The 21,582-nt window shown below is 40.8% G+C and overlaps 1 protein-coding gene across 9 annotated transcripts in view; it reads right to left on the bottom strand.

Moving 5' to 3' along the window:
• Positions 1-21,582, bottom strand: part of USP31 (ubiquitin specific peptidase 31) — a 198,584-nt gene that overhangs the window by 157,492 nt on the left and 19,510 nt on the right. For all 9 annotated transcript variants that reach the window (XM_057315734.1, XM_057315732.1, XM_057315736.1 and 6 more), the window contains exons 2-7: positions 13,536-13,673; positions 12,155-12,243; positions 11,971-12,063; positions 11,219-11,354; positions 8,591-8,735; positions 1,749-1,926 (exon numbers count right to left, since the gene is read on the bottom strand). In XM_057315734.1, the coding sequence (XP_057171717.1) occupies positions 1,749-1,926; positions 8,591-8,735; positions 11,219-11,354; positions 11,971-12,063; positions 12,155-12,243; positions 13,536-13,673 (779 nt within the window). The remainder of the gene's footprint in view (positions 1-1,748; positions 1,927-8,590; positions 8,736-11,218; positions 11,355-11,970; positions 12,064-12,154; positions 12,244-13,535; positions 13,674-21,582) is intronic.

Below are 21,582 nucleotides of genomic sequence, written 5' to 3' on the forward strand. Positions count from 1 at the left end.
TTCTGATATGCAACCAGGGTGAAGGACCCCTGGCCCAGTTGCACTCTCACCCAAGCCCGGTCACTCAGACCTACTTTGTGCCCTACACGAGTCCTACTCACTCTCTGTGCGGCCACCTCCCTCTGCTCAGAACACCCCTCCCATTCTTCCTATAGGCCACCTCCTACTCACTCACATCAAGACCCAACAGAGGGATTCTTCTCCAGGAAGCACCCAGTTGATCTGTTCCCTGTGCTATCTGGGCCACAGCACTAACTCCACCGCGCTACAAATACCGTCTATCTTCCTGTCTCCATCAGTAGACTGAGTTATCTGACAGCAGGAACTGTGATTTATCACAGTAACCCAAACAGCCAACGCCCAGAAATCCATACATGCTTAATGAATGAACGAAGGAGCCAAGGGATAAACCCTAACTCAGGCTGAAGCAGAGGCACTCAGATCAAGAAAGCCATTCCAACAGTCTATACACAGCAGTATTCCACAAACAGCACAGTGATGTGAACGAAATTACACGCACATGTAAATCAGCCACTCCTATTTTCACATGGTCATGCCTTCACTTGTAAGAGAACAGCATCACAAAAGGGACTCCGCAAGTTCTTTATCGCGCTGAGCTGCCTTTCTTTCTGTCCCTTAAACATGCCAAGTTCCCCTCAGTCCCAGGGTGTTTGTACTCATGTTCCCTCCCCACGGAGCCTTCTCCCCAGAAGCTCACATCACTCACATTGTCTCTTCAGTTCCATGCTGCTTCCTCAGGTGGACCTCCCTGTCCCCCTCTCTAGCGCGGTCTGGCCGCCCCCCACCAGTGCACTCCATTACCCCAGCCCACTTTAATAGCTTCAAAGTGGTGAGGACTGTGTGAAGGGACATGTGTTTACTTGTTTACAGTAGGTCTGTCCTTACTGGGATGTAAGCTCCACGAGAACACAGTCTGTCTTGTTCACTGCTCTATCCCCAGTGTTGCAACAGTGCCCAACACACTGTAAATACTAACGTATTTGTTAACGAATATCATAAATATACAAATCAACATATTTCATACTTACGTTATTTAACCATCATTAAATAAGGAAGTTATTTCAAAGCAACATTTTAAAAGGCTAATAAAATGCTACCCTCAAAAACAGTAGAAACAGAGTCCATTGTCCCTGATACATATCCATATTTCATTATTTCTTAGGTTACATTACTATTGTGAGAGAGCTGCTTTAAAAGATAGTCTAAAACTCCCACAAATTCCTAGGAGGAAACAGATTTGAGAGAGATTTGCAACTCCCGAATTTCTGACTTAAGCAGCTGAATGAATAGTGCTGCCATTTGCTGAGACAGGAAATACTGGAGGGCCAGATTCACAGAGAAAGAGAATCAGTTCAGTTTGGAACATAAGACTGAGGTGCATGTACCATCCAAGTAGATATGTTAAGAATTAAAAAAAAAAAAAAAAAAGCTGTTAAATAACTGGATATAGGCCTTATAGGCCCCATGAGGAACCTGAGCTAAAAATAAACACATGAACCGAGGCTTTAACAAACTAGACGAGCCTGAAGAGCCTTTCTAATTCAGATTCTATCATCCTAATTTTATATTCTCCCCCTCCCAACCCCTCAAATCAGGTCAACTTATACACATACACACATATCAGAATACAAAATTAATAAAAGTAAAGGTTTTTCATCCCCACTTTTCAAAATGTTTGAAAATATTGGACTTTTAAAGTTTCAGCACTTTAGTAAGCCGGATTTTACCTTTTCCCTTGCTGCCCAGTACACGCTCGGTTACACACTAATAGAACAATCTTGTCATTTTCTGCTCTTGTCGGGGGCAAGTCTGTTTTCCCTTGCTTTACTGCTGCTTGTATAGGAGAAGACAGTCGATGATCCAAGCCAAATTTCAAGTGGTTTAGATTGTTGTTTAAGTGGATTCCTGGGGAAAAAAATTAAAAACAACTTATTCTATCAATTCAAAATTCTTTTCATTCACTTATTACAAAGAAATTCACCCAACAGAGAAATTAAGAAGTTGCATTATGTAATTTGAACGATAATTTAAAAAAATAACCCCAAATGATCTACTTTGAGATAACTTACCTAGCCATTAAAATAATTTTTTTCTTTTTTTTTCTTTTTTTTTTTTTTTTAAAGATTTTATTTATTTATCAACAGAGATAGAGACAGCCAGCGAGAGAGGGAACACAAGCAGGGGGAGTGGGAGAGGAAGAAGCAGGCTCATAGCGGAAGAGCCTGATGTGGGGCTCGATCCCGGATCGCCGGGATCACACCCTGAGCCGAAGGCAGACGCTTAACCGCTGTGCCACCCAGACGCCCCTTTTTTTTTCTTTTTTTAAGTAGGCTCCGTAGCCAGCATGGAGCCTAAGTGGGGCCTGAACTCATGACCCTGAGATCAAGACCTGAACTGAAACGAAGAGCCAGAGGCTTAATCGACTGAGCCACCCAGGCACCCCACCATTAAATAACTTAAGCATCCATCATTTCCTTTAAACTAGTTTTATGTAACTTGAAAACTGAAATTTAAAACCCTTCACTTGAGGTCACCTGGGTGGTTCAGTCAGTTGAGCATCTGACTCTTGATTTCAGCTCAGGTCATGATCTCGGGGTCCTTGGACCAAGCCCCACATCGGGCTCCATACTTGGTGGGGAGTCTGCTTGAGGATTCTCTCTCTCTCTCCCTCTCCCTCTGCTCCTCCCCTGACTCACGCATGCTCTAATAAATAAATAAATAAATAAATCTTTAAAAAAAAAAAAAAAAAAACCCAACCTCTTCACTTGAGTGAATATTGGATACAGTTTAAAACAGCAAGTTTGCAGAGATGATCCACCAAGACAAATTTAAGGTAAGATGATGCAACCAGCAACCAAATAAATTGAAAAAAAAAAAAAATTAAGACTAATAAATGTGGAATGATCTTCAATATTCTAACTGCAGTTTCTTCTCCCTAATTAAAGAGCCAGAGTTATAAGAAACAAAAGATAAACCACACTTACTAGATTCACAGCCATTATAAGACATGTCAACTTTAATACAATCAACCACACTAGATGGACCTACATTTAAGTGAACAAAAATACATGATTGATGGGCATGATACAGGTTGCTGAAAATCAGGTGAAAACAGAGCTGTCAATCAGAGCTACTTAGCAATTGAGCACCTAGTACAATGCCCTGTACTCAGTAGAAACTCAATTAAGTGCTTGACTAAACAATAGTTCATTACGACGGAATACTACTCAGCCATAAAAAAGAAGGAAATCTTGCCATTTGCAACAACATGGATGAACCTTGAGGACATCATGCTAAGTGAAAGAAGTCAGGGGAAGATAAATACCATATGATCTCATTATATGTGGAATTTAAGACAACAACAAAATCAAGCTCACATATACAGAGAACAGATTAGTGGTTGCGGGGGGGGGGGGGGGCTGTCAGGCAAAATCAGTGAAAGGAAATCAAAAGGTACAAACTTCCAGCTATAAAATAAATAAGTAATAGGATGTAACGTACAGCATGGTGGCTATAATTATAATAATACTATATTGTATATATGAAAATTGCTGAGAGTAGATCTTTAAAGTTCTCATCATAAAAAAATTTTTTGTAACTACATGGAGATGGATGTTAACCAGACTTCCTATGATGATTATTTTGCAGTATATACAAATACTGAATCATTATGTTGTACCTCTGAAACTAACATGTTATATGTCAATTATACCTCAATAAAAAATAAAATTAAAATAATTGTTCAATTCTTTAATCCTCTGGAAGTACAGCCTAAGGAAATTATACCCCAACTTGCAAATAGAAGAAAGCCCTCCATGTTACCTAGATGGCTCAGTCAGTTAAGCGTCTGCCTTCAGCTCAGGTCATGATCGCAGGGTCCTGGGATCAAGCCCCACGTCAGGCTCCCTGATCAGAAGGGAGTCTGCTTCTCCCTCTCCCTCTGCCTCTCCCTATCCCCCGTGCTCGCTCTTCTGTCTGTCTGTCTGTCTCTCTCTCTCAAAATAAATTTTAAAAAAAATCTTAGAAAAAAAAAAAAAAAGAAAGAAAAAAGAAGAAAGTCCTCCACCACCACCACCACACACACACACACAAATAAGACCACCACCGAAAGGAGAATAAAATAAGAAGTGGCTTATACAAAAGTATTCATAGCACCATTTTAGCAATAACCTAAATATCCAGCAATATGAGACTTGCCAAACCTATTAAGGGACATCAGCATTACAGCAATTTAAAATGACCGGTATATGGTTAATCAAAATAAATTCCAGGTGAATTAAGAGTTTTAAAAAAAAGTATACAGAAACTAGAAGAAAAAATGGAATCTTCATCAAGCTATTAAAGAGAAGAATACTTTTAAAGCTTAAACACCAAAAAGAAATCACAGAAGAAAGAACAGATTTCACTCCACAGCCGTTTTAAATGCTGGTATGAGAAAATAAAAATAAAAGAAGTCTGAATTTGAGACAATGAACGACCTCATTTCCCAGCTCCTTGTAGAAGGCTGGGAAGACCTGTTTTAAAGTGATGAGGGTCCCTAATAAGATGAAGGGGTACCACTCAACTGCACAGAAATCAAGCTGTGTTCAAAAAGCACACCCACTTACTATCAGCTGCGTGACTGGAACGGTTAGTCAACCTGCCCAAGTCTTCGCCCTCTCATTTACAAAGCGGGGAACGTAGCAGCTTCATATGTCTCAAATAAGTTATTTACAAGGCTTTAACAGAGGCTAACACATACTCAATAAGTGGTACAATCTTCCAACAGAGGCACTCTCTGGTTAGTAGATGATAACCTCGGACCTCACCAAATTCTCTTAAAAACAGAAACTTAGTGTTAACCCTTAACAATAAGGGTGTGAAAGGGGATTTGGGCAAATTTTCAGTTGAACAAACATTAATTGGGCTCTTGTTGTGCACTAGGAACTATACTGAACTTCTGGGTACAGAAAGATAAAACACAGCCCCAACTGCAGAGAATTTCACAGTGTGGTGGAAGGACAGAGGAGAAAAAAGATCATTTGCACACAACATGCTGGTGTCAGAGATTAGCAAAAGATGTGACTGGGGCAGGGAGGAGGAGGAAGTCAGCCAGCCTAATGGAGGGGGTGGGGGTGGTGAGGAAAAGCTTTCTGGAGGTGGTGATAACTGAGTACTCCTTTACTGTTATGTAATTAAAAGTAGAACACAATTTGAACAAAGCACACATATGAAAACGCAACTAGAAAACAAAAAGAAGCTGCTAGGTCAAAGAAAAATTGAAACTGAAATAACAGACTACCTAGAAAATAATAAGGTAAATATGGGAATACCAGAGGTAACTGAATCCTAGGCTGGCAGTAAAGAAAGTTGACCACCCCAGTGTACAGAATTACCAAAAGGTTCAGAAACCAGAGGCACCTCTGGAAGTAAGGTGATGAAGGAAAAGAGGAACTAAAATAAGGACATTCAACAGGGGCACCAAGATCATTCAAAGTGGAAAGAATGCCATCTCCAACCAATGATGCTAGGATTACCGACTGTTTACATACAACAAAAGAATGCAGGTGAACGCCCACCTCAAACCATATACAAAAATTAACTCAAAATGGCACAAAGGTCTAAATGTAAGAGCTAAAACTACAAAACTCCTAGAAGTAAACACAGGGGTAAACTTCATGGTCCTGGATTTAAGGATGAAATCTTAAATAAGCAACAAAACGCACAAGCAACAAAAGAAGAAAAAAATTAGACTTCATCAAAACTAAGAACTTTTGTGCATCAAAAGACACTATCAAGAAAGTGAAAAGGCAACCTATAGAACGGGAGAAAATATTTGGAAGTCATATATCTGGTAAGGGTCTAGAATCCAGCACGTATAAAGAACTCATACAATACAGTAACAAAAAAAAACCCCAAACAACCCAATTTAAAAATGAGGAAAAAATTTGAATACACGTTTTTCTAAAGAAGGTAAACAAATGTCCAACAAGCACATGAAAAGATGATCAACATCATTTCTCATGCAGATACAAACACAATGACACACCACTTCACACCCATTAGGATGGCTATAATCAAAAAGATGGAAAATAATAAATGTTGGCAAGAATGTGGAGAAATTATGACCCTCATATATTGGTGGGATGAAAAATGATTCACCTGTTGCAAAAAACAGTCTGACAATTCCTCAGAAGGTTAAACACAGAATTACCATGACCCAGTGTTTCTACTCCTAGGGGAAGTTTGTGTGTGGGTGTGTGTATCCCCAAAAAACTGAAAACAGGTATCCAAACAAATACTTGTACATGAATGGTCATAACAGCACTATTTCATAATGTGGAAATAACCCAAATGTCCATCAACAGATAAATGGGTGGGGGCGCCTGGGTGGCACAGCGGTTAAGCGTCTGCCTTCGGCTCAGGGAGTGATCCCGGCGTTGTGGGATCGAGCCCCACATCAGGCTCCTCCGCTATGAGCCTGCTTCTTCCTCTCCCACTCCCCCTGCTTGTGTTCCCTCTCTCACTGGCTGTCTCTATCCCTGTCAAATAAATAAATAAAATCTTAAAAAAAAAAAAACAAACAGATAAATGGGTGAACAAAATGTGGTATAAACATACGATGGAATACTATTCAACCATAAAAAGGACTGAAGGACTGATACATGCTACAACATGGATAAACCTTGAAACATGCTAAGTGAAAGAAGCAAGTCATAAAAGGCCATATATTATATGATTCTGTTCACATGAACGTCTAAACTAGGGAAATCTACAGAGATAGAGTAGAATAGTGGTTGCTTAGGACTGGGTGAGATGGGGAGATTGCAGGGAGGCGTGTGTAGGGGAGACAAAGTAGGAGCTGAGAAAGAAGCTGGAGAAATGAATTCTCAAGAGGGCAAACAGTTGGAAAGTATACAAGTACATGACATATTTGAGAAATACAGAGGAACCTAGATAGGGTACATGGGGAAGGAGAAGGAATAGAGTAAAGAGGCTGGAAAGAAAGGCAAGGACCAACCATGACGGGCCATGCATTCTTCCAAGGTGTTCAGATTTCATCTCAAAGAGGAAACACTGGCAAATCAATAAGCACATAATATGATCAGAAATGTATATCCAGGGGCGCCTGGGTGGCACAGCGGTTAAGCGTCTGCCTTCGGCTCAGGGCCTGATCCCAGCGTTATGGGATCGAGCCCTGCATCAGGCTCCTCCGCTATGAGCCCGCTTCTTCCTCTCCCACTCCCCCTGCTTGTGTTCCCTCTCTCGCTGGCTGTCTCTATCTGTGTTAAATAAATAAATAAAATCTTTAAAAAAAAAAAAAAAAAAAAAAGAAATGTATATCCAAATAAGTCTGGTGTCACCATGGAAAAATAATTAACAGAAGAAAGTCTAGGGGTAAAGACAGTTAGTAGAGAAGTTACTAGAAAAGCCCAGTTGAGACTGGTGTGAGCTGTACCAGCAGCGAGAGGATGAGGAAGAAAACTACACAGCGTTTAATCATTTCTGTGTGAATTTCGAGGGAGAAGTGCTTGGATCCACCTTGGGTGAAAAGAAGGATGGTGGTACCATGATTCCAGAGAAGAAATGCAGGAGGATCAGGTCTAAGAAATGCTGAGTGTTAAGACGACACAGGACTTCTAAGCAGAGATTCTAATGGACAGTTAAAAGTCAGGGTATGGAAGCAGAAGAAAAGAGGATGAGCAGGGAGGTTCAGTTCTAAAAATCATGGCAGTAGGAAGACACTGCTGAGACTAGGCTCTCCGGTCAGCAGTTCTCGAACTTTGGTGTGCACTGGAATCACCTGTGAAAAACAGCATGCTGGGCCCCACCCCCAGGGCTTCTCCTTCAGTAGGTCTGGAGTGCGGCCCAGCAGTCTACATTTCTAACCAGTTCCCAGGGGCCTCTCATTCTTTAATAATCACTGGAGTAAAGAAAAAGAACAGAAGCCCCAGAACCATGAAGAACACTAAGGCCAGGAACAAAGTTTGAGTTGCCTAGTGACTTTCAAAATCAGAAATAGCCCCCAAATCCTCCAAGCACAGGAGAGAGACAGGCTAAGTTCCAAATCACAGCCCAAACCACAGGAAAAGGAACAGCACTGTCCACAGCTATACTTCCTTTTGCTGCGTATTGATGCAAATTTTTTAAAAGCAAGGTATCAAGAAAACATTTTATAGCGAAGAGTTAGAATTTAGAAATTAAGCATCGGAGGAGGTAACAAAATGTAAAATGCAAAAAAAAAAAAAAAAAAGCAACTATGGCATCATGCATTTTCCAAATGCTGTCATAAGATGCTTAAGAAGCCACTTAACTGGCACTGAAAAGGAGGGAAGATTCAGTTCTGAGCCTCAGGAGCTGCTTCAACTGCGAGCAGGAAAGATTAGAAAATAAGGAAATATCTTTGCCTGAAACAGGACTGCCTTCTTCCAGAGAAATGTTACCATAAAATTTATACCATCATAAAAATAAGTGTTATGTGTATTTTACCATAATTTTAAAAAATTATGCCATCATATAATAGACATCTCAAAGGGTAGACAGTTGTGAAACCTGCAAACTCTTATGGAAACAGATGCTAATCATTTACCTCTTTGACTGAGAATTCCTTCAGGCCTAAATATTTCTGGAGTCTCAAAGGCAAAAATGCAGTCGCTTTCATGGACTGTTTCCAGGTCGTCTGTGTCACAAAAGGAACGATGGAATCCATCATAGTACATTTCCGTTAACACAATCTAAAAATGGGAAAAATGTAAACAGTTGGATAACTGGAAAGCCAATACGAATTGATCTCCCGATTCTACCATGAGCTTCTCCAGCCCATCTGGGCTTACAGGGACTTTGAGAGGGCTCTGAAGTATGTCACAGAGCCCATACTATCTGCTTTCAGTAAAAGAATCATAGAAGCACGATATCCTCTGTAAATGTATAACATACTCTCATTTCAGAACCCTACGGCACTGAATCCAGAGTTCCTCTAAGTTTTCATGAAGAAGAGCCCCCAGGAAATGATAAAGTGTAAGGCCCTTGTCTCACAAGGGGAAGAAACTGAAGAGAGTTGGGAGACTTGCCAACGAGTATGTGACTATTCAGTCTCGCAGCAGGCACAGAGTCCACATCTGATTCTGAGACTTTCTCCTACATCAGTACCTTTTCTTCATTTCAGGTTAAAAAACGTCATACAACCACGGATTTTGTAATGGGAAAAAAAAGGAAATCAACTCAAATGTCCAACAATAGGAACTAAATATATTATAGTCCTACTGTAATTACAAAGAATGAGCCACAAATATTTACACTAACATGGAAAGATCTCTTAGTTAAATAAGAAGTAACATAAAGAATAATGTGTGTAAATGGTTCCATTTTTATAAAATAACGAATGTAGTATATGCACAGGAAAAAACAGGAGCGAATATACAACACAGTATCAGAGTTAGTAACTCTTAGTTCCAAGATACTTAGGACAAGATACTTCCACTTTCTAAGTCCTGTTTCTGAAATGGTTGTGTATTTCACAATAAAACAAAAAAAACCCACAAAAGATGGGGGGAAAAACAATGGAAACATTTAGATGCTCATTACATGCTCAGCAGCACTGTCTAGAGAAAAAGCACTGGATTGGGCATGAAGAGGTTCCATCCCAGCCTGCCACCAACCAGCCCTACGCTCTTGAACAAGTCACATGGTTTCTCTGGGCCTTCTTCAAATGAGGGGGTTGGAAGGGACCCCTAAAATCCCCTCTGCCAACACAAACATACTACAAGTCTGTGAGGTGAAAGAGGCCAGTGGCACATTCCACAAATAGTCCTAGAAAAATATCCCTAGCACATTTTTCTTCTGATGAGTTTAATGACCATGTTGTTTTTCTGCAGGTGAACATGCAAGATAATTTACTTTCTCTAGCAAGCTAAGGTCAAAAACAAACTTGTAATTCTATCAGCCATTTAAACCACATGCAAAAAGAACCAGAGAGCACTGGGAGCTTTAAAGATACAACCAGATCTGCCCTGGACACACACCTCAGCCTGCCTCCCTCTTTAGGTCTTTCCCCTCATCCTGAAGGGAAAAAAAGAATCAAAAAGCACTTGAGAGGAAGGAAGAATATGACTATTTTATCATCACGCCAGTACTTGGCCTATGAAAATATGAGATATTCGCTGTATTAAGGCAACACTGCTGGTTGTATTTGTTTTACTGTGGTACCAAACGAAGCCACATGAGGCCAAAGTACAAAATACCTCTATTAATCACGTGATTACACAGCAGCTTCCAGAAGCTATCTAGGGAAAAGTTATTCTACCACAGAATCATCTTTCTTAGTAAATCTAAAATAAATGTTTTTCTAAATAAATCATAATAGTGAATTGAGTAAAAACTGTATGCAAAAATGTTAAGTCACAAACAGACCAAAAGTATTTTGGGTCAATTTAAATATAACTACTTATCAAAAAATTACCCGAAAAGAGGGGCGCCTGGGTGGCACAGCGGTTAAGCGCCTGCCTTCGGCTCAGGGCGTGATCCCGGCATCATGGGATCGAGCCCCACATCGGGCTCCTCCGCTATGAGCCTGCTTCTTCCTGTCCCACTCCCCCTGCTTGTGTTCCCTCTCTCGCTGGCTGTCTCTATCTCTGTCAAATAAATAAATAAAATCTTTAAAAAAAAAAAAAAAAAATTACCCGAAAAGAGAAGGCAGAAGGGGCACAACGTTCCCTTCTCTCATCTAAATGAAGTCTCTGACCCAGCTTTAAGCAGGAAGTGAACCACACTAAGCATCTGTATGTACTATAACAGCAAGAAGATATCCATTCTTATCACCATAATGGAAAGGGGTTTTCAAGAGCCACTAGTGGAGTTTTCTAAGCTTCTCTGACGTTCAAATACCACAGGGATGCCCTTCCTATTGCCCACATAAGCATCCACAGGATAGTTTAAGAGAGGCTGAATAATTATACTTTATAAACAAAGCTGAAAGAAGGTCTTGGTGTCAAGTCACAGTTTTCCTTTTTAAAAATATATGTACAGTTAAATGAAGCATGAAAAGTTTTGAAGTACATTTTCTCCCTTTGGGTCTTGATTTTCTTTCCTCAACATAGGCACAACTGGTTTTACATTCCTATTTAACCATACTTGGCAGACGACTGTTAAAAAATTCCAGGAGAACAGAAAGCAACACTTTTTGGCTCATGTGTATAATTGGCCTGAGCAGGCTTATTACCTGATCAGTAGGGATCTTTGTTTCCATAGACACTGCTTCGCGAAGCCTGGCGACAGTCCCAGACAGAGGCACTGCCACACCAATCCTCATGCAGTGAGAACATTTCCCCTGATACACTACGGTGACATAGAGAGGCCTGTGTAGATCAAAGTCAGATCTTCTCATTAGGCACTAATTTCAACCAAAATACAGAAGCAAAACAAACCTGATCGGAAATTAACACAAAACTGAAGCTAACCCACACCTTTATTTGGAAGCCAAAGGGGGAAAAAAAAATCTCATCTGGACCTAAGTGCAACCAGAAAACAATAATCAAGGCATCTTTGGAAAAGGCAAACAAAATATAATACATCAGCAGTTGACTCTGTGCTTTGTATGTTCTTCACAACAGCATTAACTCTCAGAAATTTTGAAGAACAGTTCAAATAAAGCAACTAATTAAAAGTGCAATATAAAGTCTCTGGAAAATCTAGAAGGTACTCAACAACCCTCCTCCTACCCCAAAGTATCAGCGGATGAGCAACTGAACAGACGACAACCACAGGGACTGTAAAAAGACTTGCTTGCCCCATACGCCTGCTCGCCCTGCAAACTCAGACCAGTAGACTTCTGTGAGGTTTTAACAATGCCTGTATTCAATTTAACACTAATCCCATTACTTGTCTAAATAAGTAAGGAGACCTAACAGGAGCCTACAGAGGTAAGGAATACACAGGAATGTACCGTCTTAATTTCATTAAATCTGTTCTTACCTTGTGTGGGGTAGAGGAATTGGCAAAGAAATGCAGAGGAAAGGGTCAAAAGTGTTGCTCTGCTTCTGACAGTGAGGACATGTCAAAGAAGATCTTCAGAAACAAAAATGAAAGACACACACAGTAAGGTCATCTAGAGCTACGTCAAGCAGATCACATCAGAGACAATTTGATATGCTCATACCTGTACTGGGCTTGAAAAAGTTCTTGTACAAAAGTGCTACAGACAGGAAAAGATGGTCCCTCGGGCATCATATCAGTCTCTGATGGTGGCTAAAAAAAGGGAAAGTATAATTTCACAGATTAGAAGTACCAATTCTTTTTTTTTTTAAGATTTTATTTATTTATTCGACAGAGATAGAGACAGCCAGCGAGAGAGGGAACACAAGCAGGGGGAGTGGGAGAGGAAGAAGCAGGCTCATAGCGGAGGAGCCTGATGTGGGGCTCGATCTCATAACGCCGGGATCACGTCCTGAGCCGAAGGCAGACGCTTAACCGCTGTGCCACCCAGGCGCCCCTAGAAGTACCAATTCTTGATGGAAGATGAACCTCAAACAGTCACAAATGTCCTTGACTTCCTCTACAAGCTGTGCATCAGGTCCAGATGTTCCAGTGAAAAGGATGTGTTAAAGACATGGGAACGCAGCAGCCAGGACAGGGGTCACGAGGATGCATGTCACACGCTCTCCCACAGACCGTGCCTGTGCTGGTCTCTCTACCCCACCAAGGCAGTCCAGCAGTCCTTCCACAGGGTGTTCCCATCTCCCTCCAGCTCTCAAGGTCTCCCTCCGGCCTCTTCCAGGAAATAACCCCAACCACAGTGCCCACCCGCTTGAGCCCCAGCCAGCTGTGTTGCTCGCTTTGGTGCCCAGCCACTCTACTACATACTTAATTGGCCATTTCATGTTTGTCCACCTGACAATTAGTCACTGAACACCTGCTACCAGGTGCAGAGAGCCCTGCAAAGGGCATTAGGACACAAAGATAAATATGACACAGTGCCTGACCTTGAGTACATCTCAATCTGGTGGGAGTGCCAGCCGCAAGCACATTCCTATGACAGTACAGAGTGTACGGGCACAGAAGGACCTTGAATCAGACCATACCAAAATCACAGACTGAAATTTTGAGATACAGTGCAGAATTATCAAAAACTTTAAAAGTGGCAAGAGAATAGCAACTCTTTGGTCTTAATTATTTCCATTATATAAATCATTTTGCCAATTATAAACAGCTTAGCAAACTGGAATCACTAGATTGCAGTCTAAAGCTAGTCATACATACAAATATGTCCCCTCTCACTAGACTCTAAGTTCCTTAGACACAGCAACTCTCTTATCTTATGCTGCCAGCAAGCAGTAAACACAGGGAAAATCCTCTAGGTATCCCTGAATTTTATACTTACCCAGAGCTTAGTTGGTTTCACTATATTAACTAAAGGCAAACTGCGACAACCCCTCCGTGGAGGTTTGCGAGAAGAATCTACACTCACTCCATTCACTCAACCGCCACGGAGCACCCTGCTCCAGGCTCCCTGGCTGCCCCAGCGGGGTGCGCACCCTCACCTTCAGAGGAGGTTGGCCGCTCTGCTTCACAGCATGATTGAGGTCTTCGTGAACTCGGTCCAGAAGCCACAGCAGAAACTCCTGGGCGTCATGCTGGGAATTTCCCCGATACTGCAGTGCGTTCTTTGACACAATACTCTAAACAGGTAAATAAATCAGCATGAATAGTTGAGTTCCTGGCTTTAAAGATGACTATTTATAATCCCAAAGAGGGATGCAAAATCTCAAGGGTGTTAGAGCACTTCCTAGATAGACAGCAATATAAAAACAGATGCTTAATGTAAAAACCCCACCCCCAGAAACATGTACAGAAGACTTAAATGCATCTACCTAACAATCCTACTTTGAGGAATATATCTAAAGAAACCATCAAAACAGCATGCCAAGACTTCTAAGAAAATACTCATGCATCAGGCTTTCTAATAGCAAAAAGCTGGTAATAACCTGAACATCTTAAAAATGAGAGCTAAATAAGTAACATAATATTGAATTATAAGCCCAAGTATAAAATAAACACAACTACAAAACATAAATGATTGAATAAATAAGGGGAAGAAATAAATCTTCCTTATAGAATTCCAAATAATTAATGTCAATAATTCCCTCTCAGGAGTTGGACCTTAACCCTCTACCTTCAATAGTGACTTGCTTCCAAAGACTAGAATGTGGGAAGAGGGGTGGCAGTGAAAGGTTCTCAGTTCATGGCTCTGGAGCATACGGCCTGGGTTCAAATTTCTCTCCCACCACTTGTATTTGTGAGACCTGGGCCTACTCTCTTCCAGAATAAAAGGGAGAATGGTGATTTAGTGTGGTGGTTAAGTAAGAATGCATGCACAACATTTCACATGTAAGTAAGATATAATAAGCACTCAAAAATTTCAGTTGAGTATGGAATTTGGAAGTAGGGAGGAAGAAGGGGACACAACTGCACAAAGGGAGGGCAGTGAGGAGACAAAGGCATTGATGAGGCAAGAAAATAATGAGGGTCCAAGCTAAGGCAGTGAGGACAGAAACATGAAGGAAGACCTGAGAGATTTAGGAATTTAGGCAGTAGACTCGATAGGATTTGTGACCTAATGAATGGGGACAGTGAGAAAGGAGGCATTAATGTCCCCAACATGTCATATCTGGATGATGGGCAACAGATGGTACTCTTCATCAAGACAAAATGAAAAAGGAAGTCTGGGGAAGATAACAATGATTCCCCTTTCAAATCCACTGCATTTAAAGTTTTGTGGAACCTCCAAGTGGAAGTACCTGGTAAACAAATGAAGAATACAGATCTGGGCCTCAGTGGAAGAGTGTGTGCTAAGGACAAAGATTTGGGAGTCAACAGATGAGTGGTAGCTGAAATCATGAGTATAGCTGAGATTGCCCAGGCATGGTCATGAGATCAAGCCAGAGGACAAATATATATTTGGGGGCCCTCAAAGGAGACCAAGAAAAGGCCACCGAAGACACAGCAAGAAAAGCAGAAGAACAGAGTCTCAGGAGTCAACAAGAGAAGAGGGTTATGAAGGAGAGAGTGATCAATGGCGTTAAGAACGATAAAACAGGACAAAACTAAAAACTGTCCACTGCATTTTCCAATTAAGATGATTATAGGGGAGTGCCTGGCTGGCTCAGTCGGTGGAGTGTGCAACTCTTGATCTCGGGGATTGTGGGTCTGAGTCACACTTTAGGTATAGAGATCACTTAAAAATAAAATATTAAGGGGCGCCTGGGTGGCTCAGTTGGTTAAGTTCCAACTCTTGGTTTTGGTTCAGGCCATGATCTCATGGGCAGTGGGATCGAGCCCCACATCAGACTCCACGCTCAGTGGGGAGTCTGCTTGAAGATTCTCTCCCTCTGCCCCTCCCCCCACTCACTCCCTCACACTCTCTAAAATAAATAATTCTTTTTAAAAATATTTTTAAAAAGAAGGGACAGATTTACAACTTGCTTATGAAGAAGAACCATCATAACCTGACGATCAATTAAATGTGAATGATAAAAAGATGATTTACAAAGATTCAAATTCAAGGAGGAAAAAATTCAAAGGGACACAAATGAGAGAGAATACTGAAGTGCCAACCGGCAAAATTTACTAATTGGATAAAGTGAGCAAAGGAAAAGAAGGACCCTGATAACAAAGTTTCAGTGACTAGAAGGATACCACTTGAATGCTATCTCAGAGAAAGGTACATGAAAGGAGAAATGGGTGTGGAGAGTCTTCATTATACTACAAAACTTCCTCCAGGGTCAGACACCTCCTGTATCATCAAATCCAGTATTTTCTTTCTTGGGCTTCACGTTCCTCAATCTCCCTGTACATTTTATACCTCACACCTTACTTCATCTTGAAATAGTTTGGCTTGTGGCCTTATGCATTTAAGAAAATCAAAGCTACAGCCATTTGGTGTGGACAGTGGGAAAATGTGAGCCACAGAAGAAAGAGAAGATTTCCCAGTAAAGAAAAAAAGACCAACAGAAGCCATCAGCACTATCAGCACCACTGATGGTGTGGCTGACTCAGGATGGAAAAGAAACATGTGACTGGTGATACTATATTAAAAGGGGTACAAAGAAGAAATGAGGGATGACACCAAGATTTTTAGTATCTGGTTTCGATGGATAACGAAATCAGGAACAGAGGAGGAGACTGAGGGACAGGAGAGCTTTTAACATGCTCAATCTGAGGCACCTACAGGATCCCCAGCGACGTGAAGTCTCACGCTCAGGAAAGAAATCAGAGCAGCACTCTCTTACCCTATGGGCATAGAGGAAAAAACCCAGGGAACATCTAATGCGAAAAGGAGGTAACTAGATTCTTGAGGAAGGATGGCACAGAAGGGACAAGTCACAATAAAGAAGCGAAAGCAGATCAGAGCAGCCAGAAGAGTCAGAGAGAAGGAAGCAGCGACACAAACAACTGCGGGAAAGTCAAGTAAGACGGGCACGGAGACAGTCCTGTGGAACAGCAAGTTTAGAAGCCAACAGCGCAGCTTCAGTGAAGCGGAATATTGACCAGAGACGGTGAGAGAGAAGAAAAGGTAAGGAAATTGAATGACCGCAAGAAGACCACCCTTCATATGCAAGAGGCTCGTTTATAGAAGGAAGAAAGGAGGAAAGATGCTCTGCCTGGTGGGAGACTTACAGGGAAGAGGGACTCACATACTGAGGGGAAGGAGCCAACGGAAGGGAGACACCTGCAGAAAGAGCACTCTTCAGTGAGGGGCAAAGGGGGGGATTCAGAAAAGAGGTAGAGAAGTGCCTTCAACAGGAGGTGGGAGAGACGGAAGAGAAGGAGATAAAGATAGTTATGGATTCAGAAGTTATAGACAGGAAGGCAGGGAACCTTTGTTTTTGTTAGTTGTTTTGGGTTGTTCCTTTTGGGGAAGAAGCACATGACAGCTGCCAAGAGGAAGTCTCAGGTGTGGCAAAGCTAATGACAAATCTCACGGCATATGGCTGCGGCACACAAACCGCCTGAAGCCTGGCAAGCGTCTGGTTTAGGAACCCTCTCTTGTATTTACTCCCAGTGGGGGTGGAGAGTTCTCCGCATACACATGTTCCTAAGAAATAAGTTAGCCGAAATCAAGCTCTCCATTATGTGTCACAGCGGATAGCTCACGCAGCGTCCATCAAATGTCAGAGTGGAGACAATACACAATTCTTTATCAAGACTGCATTAAATCTGATTTATGATTCCTGCCACTATCGCTTCAACTCATCTAAGCACTTATCCCCCCAATCACTGTGTACAAAGTGCTGTGCAGAGGCTGCTCAACAAGATTTTTGTTGGGCACGACTCAACAGGCAACAGGACTTCCACAACCTCTGTAACTAGGGCAAAAACTGCTCCAGGTCAACCCCACCCTAAATCACCTCATCACAACTAAAGGACGCTTTACAGGAAACCTCCCTGAACACATACAAACACAAAGGCTCTTTTTTCTGCCCCTTTTTCCTCCTTCACAATGGTGACTTTTTCCCACTGTGGAGACCCAAGGGACTATTTATTTTACTTCTTACCAAGACAAGACAAAACACAGAATAATCTAATAACCATTCTTTAATACATGTTACAGAAGAAAGAAAAATAGTGGGAGTCAAGAAGGAAAAAATAGTGGGAATCAGAAAACTGGGCCCATAAAAAAATAAAAATAAATATAAATAAATTTAAAAAAAGAAATCTGGGCCCAATCTCTGGCTCTGCCACAAACCACTGGTTATCTTAGGTAACTCACGGAACCTGTGATTTCTGGTTTATAAAGCAAAGCCGTTGAGTTGGCCATCAAGGACACTCCTAGCATCCCAAATCTTCCCCCAAGCTCTTTCACTAGAGTCCCAACAAGTGATTTGATTTTTGCTTTGGGCCTCATCTGACATTGCTTTGGTTTGCCTTTTATAACTTTTTACATAATTAAACCTTAGTTTATTTTTATTTATGTCCTAAAATCAATCCTTCTGTATTTTTGCAGTTTAAAAAAAAGTTATCACTGGAATATGTCATCTATAAGTAGGAGTTTTGCTACAATCTGAGAAATTATTCGTCACTTCTATGAAAAATGGAATATGAGCCTTCTAAAAATAAACCTTACATACTAATGTCCATTTTATAGTATGTGGGTGTGGTGTTTGGAAAAAGATTAATCTATTGGTTTAAATCATATACATCCTACTATAAATAAATTTGACCATCACTCTAATTTTCCCTTCAGTTAGGATGATCCTTAATATCCAGTTACTAAACAATAAAGTAAAAGTCAAACAAATCTGTAAAGCTTTCAAATTCATAAAACTTCTCTTTACCCTTCAAATAAAATCTTAAGGCCTAGATCTACAGAAAACTTTTTTCCCCTTATAAAGAAAAAGGGGGGAACAAAAAGGAGTTGGAAGCATGGCCCTGAAAAGAAAAAGAATGAAGTCTATCCAACTGGCATGGTAATACCAGACACGAAGTTCTTTCTTTCCATAGCACCCTAGTACAGAAGCAGCAGAATCCTGGGCTCTAGGGAAAAGACAGAAACCAGTTCAAGACACATTTTTACCCAATCCCAGGAAGAAGGCAACAAAGCAATGGCTATTAATTATCTCCTCCTACAGGGAATGGACATGGCGGTATTGATTTGATCAGGAGCTGGGTTACTCTTTCAGGGAAAAGGTAGCTTGCCAAAACTTACCAAACCAAATTAGCACCCACTTGCCTTGATTCTATGCCAGAAGAAACATAGAATTTATTTCCAATGATTCTGGGTAAGAAGCAGAACCTGGGAGGACAATAGTACTTAAATTTTAAGAGAAAGATGAAATGTGAAGAGCTGAGTTCATAGATGGCATCTAAAAGTGAAATTTGGTTTCTGGACTGTATTGGAAAGAACAGAATAAGAACACTTGTCCTGAGAAACGTTTCATCTTTTGAATCTGCCTTTAGCGACAACTACTAAGTTGATGAAGAATAAACTAAAACATAAGGGATGAAATTGGTACAAATGGATGAATACTGTAAAACCAGATATGACCCATGAAAAATGGTGTTCCATACCAGGGTATAGTATGCAGCCATGTTCAAACAGGGTTCTCTGAGTCCTTCATCCATTCTTTCCTCCTCATCTTCCCCTCTGGTGGGGAAGTCTTCACATAACACAAGTTAGGCTGAGAGGCCCTTGGTATTAGCCAGCCGTGGCAACAATGGGCTCATGAAAGAAACTATAAGGCCTCCAGACTTGCACACATATTTGCCCTATGACTGGAATGCCCTCTACTCCCATCCCTCAAATGCACTCCCTCACTCTCCTTCCTTGGTAGGACAGAGCTGAGAGCTGGGTAGGAGAGGAGAGAGATAATAAAGGAGACAAAAGGAAAGGAGCTTCCATCCAAGACGGAAAGACAACTCAATGAGAATAGTAGAGAGTGCCACACAGAGCCTGTTCATGTGTTCGCATTTGGCCACAAGGGAAAGGGAGTTACTACAGAAGGACCTAACATAAGTAACTTAAGTATAGATGTCCCTTGTATCCAAGTTTTCATGATCCAAACTCAGGAACTGAATAGATTTGGACAGCAAGGTATATTTGCATTGTTAAAAGAGTAGATTTGGATATTAAACAAACTTGCATATACCACAAAGACTTGGTAGCAGGGACTCACTGCTGAAATAGAGACTAGGAAAGGGTATATACATCTTATATAAAAGAGAAAGTTTTAATAAGAGTGTTGAGAAGAGTATTGCATTTCAAAAAATTACAACTAAGGGGGAAGTAGGGTCAAGAGCATTAGAGCCGGCATGAAAGGGAGAAATACAAAAAAGAACATACCCCAAGTGGTTCAGACAGATGAACAATGAGCAAAGATTTCACAACAGATCATAAAACTATATAGATAGAAAGTATGGCAGCAAGAGAAGACCCCCAAGTACATAAACAGCGGTTGGAAGTTTCCACTAGAAATGCAATAGAAATAGAAAGACTGGATTCTGAATACCTGGATTCAAATCCTCTTTCCACCACCTTTTACTTCATGTGTGTTTTCTCTGAGCATCAGCTATCTTTTCTGCAAAATGGGGATGAGAATACTTTTCTAAAAGAATTGCTGTGAAGCTTTAATAAGATTTATTTTACAAACTCTATAAAACTATTTTCATAAAAAACGCTTCTATAAAAGCATTTTATAAACTCTAAAACTCTACACAGCTTCTGTTATTTAAGTTCGAAAAGTCAAGAAAAAAGAAAGGAATTATCCTATACAAGCCTGGAAAATGTCATCGAGAAAGAAAAGAAAATATCTAAAGCATTGGCTCTTAACACTTGGCTGCACACTAGAATCATCTAGGGAAATTAAAAAAACAAAAACAAAAACCACAAACTGGGAGCAGCCCAGAGATGCTGATTTAATTATCTACAGTGGGACCTGATCATTGTTAACCTTTTTCAAGTGTGATTTAAAAAAATAATAATTCTATTTCTAATGTGAAGCCAAGACAGAAAGAACATGGCCACCCTGGAAAAGCTCTGAAGTTTCACTTCCAAAAGCACTAAAACTCATGGGTGGCTCTTTTGTCATAACTGTATTATATCATACGTTACACTGTATTTTATTCATATCACCAGAACACATAACCTCATATCTGCCTCTGCCATTAGACAGTGATCTGGAATGTCTTATTCAATATTATTTCCCCAATACCTAGCAAATACAATACTTGAAACAAACAGTAACAATAATGACAGCTAATAACTGAGTGCTTATGATGTATCAGGCATTATACTAATTGTTTATAGGTGTTATTTCCTATAAAATTAACCCCCAGAAGTTCCTTATGTTGTTAAGTATTATCATTATTTACAGACAAAAAAAACTTGGGCTCAGAAAAGGGAAGTAACTTGCCCGAAGTTACCTCTATTCTTCAACCTCCTCTGATTAAAACAGCCTTAAAACATTTTTGTCCAAAATCCTTCAAGAAATGATTTTTTTTTTCTTACATGACTCAGGATCATACAGGGCTTGATCATTCGGAATGTCACTTCTCAATGTGGACATAAAACATGTGTTGGAGATTGAACTACAGCTCTACCAAGCCTGAGGCTTCTGGGAGCTTATTTGCTTTTAAATAAATCCTTGTTAATGAGTGTTTGTTTTGTTGTAATTTGCATTTTTCCTATGACTGAAATATGGCCCAGAAACAAAAAAATGGGAGTTTATCTAACCGAGATGTTATTATTTGAAGAGTAAGGAGGAATTTGGACTATGTTAGAAGATCGAGTTGCAGAATGTGAAGGAGAACCATGTCCTGCCTGAGTGACCCGGGACGCTGGAGAGAGCAAACAAGACAGAGACAACAATCTGTCTGGCTCTGGAGAACTACATCTGTCTCTCATCAGCAAATGTAAAGGCGGGTGCTCTTCACCTTACAATGCTCAAGCTGCTCTGCTGGTGGCGCTGAATTCCGATCCCGTCCATCCTTCCCAGCACACCCGATGTGGCCAAGCCTTGCTGACTCCAAGGTTAAAGTCAGCTCAGGTCACCAAAATGTGTTTATGTATCTAATCAAGTAACTTAAGTAAAT

The sequence above is a fragment of the Ursus arctos genome, unplaced genomic scaffold (assembly GCF_023065955.2).
Source record: "Ursus arctos isolate Adak ecotype North America unplaced genomic scaffold, UrsArc2.0 scaffold_2, whole genome shotgun sequence".
NCBI lineage: Eukaryota > Metazoa > Chordata > Mammalia > Carnivora > Ursidae > Ursus > Ursus arctos.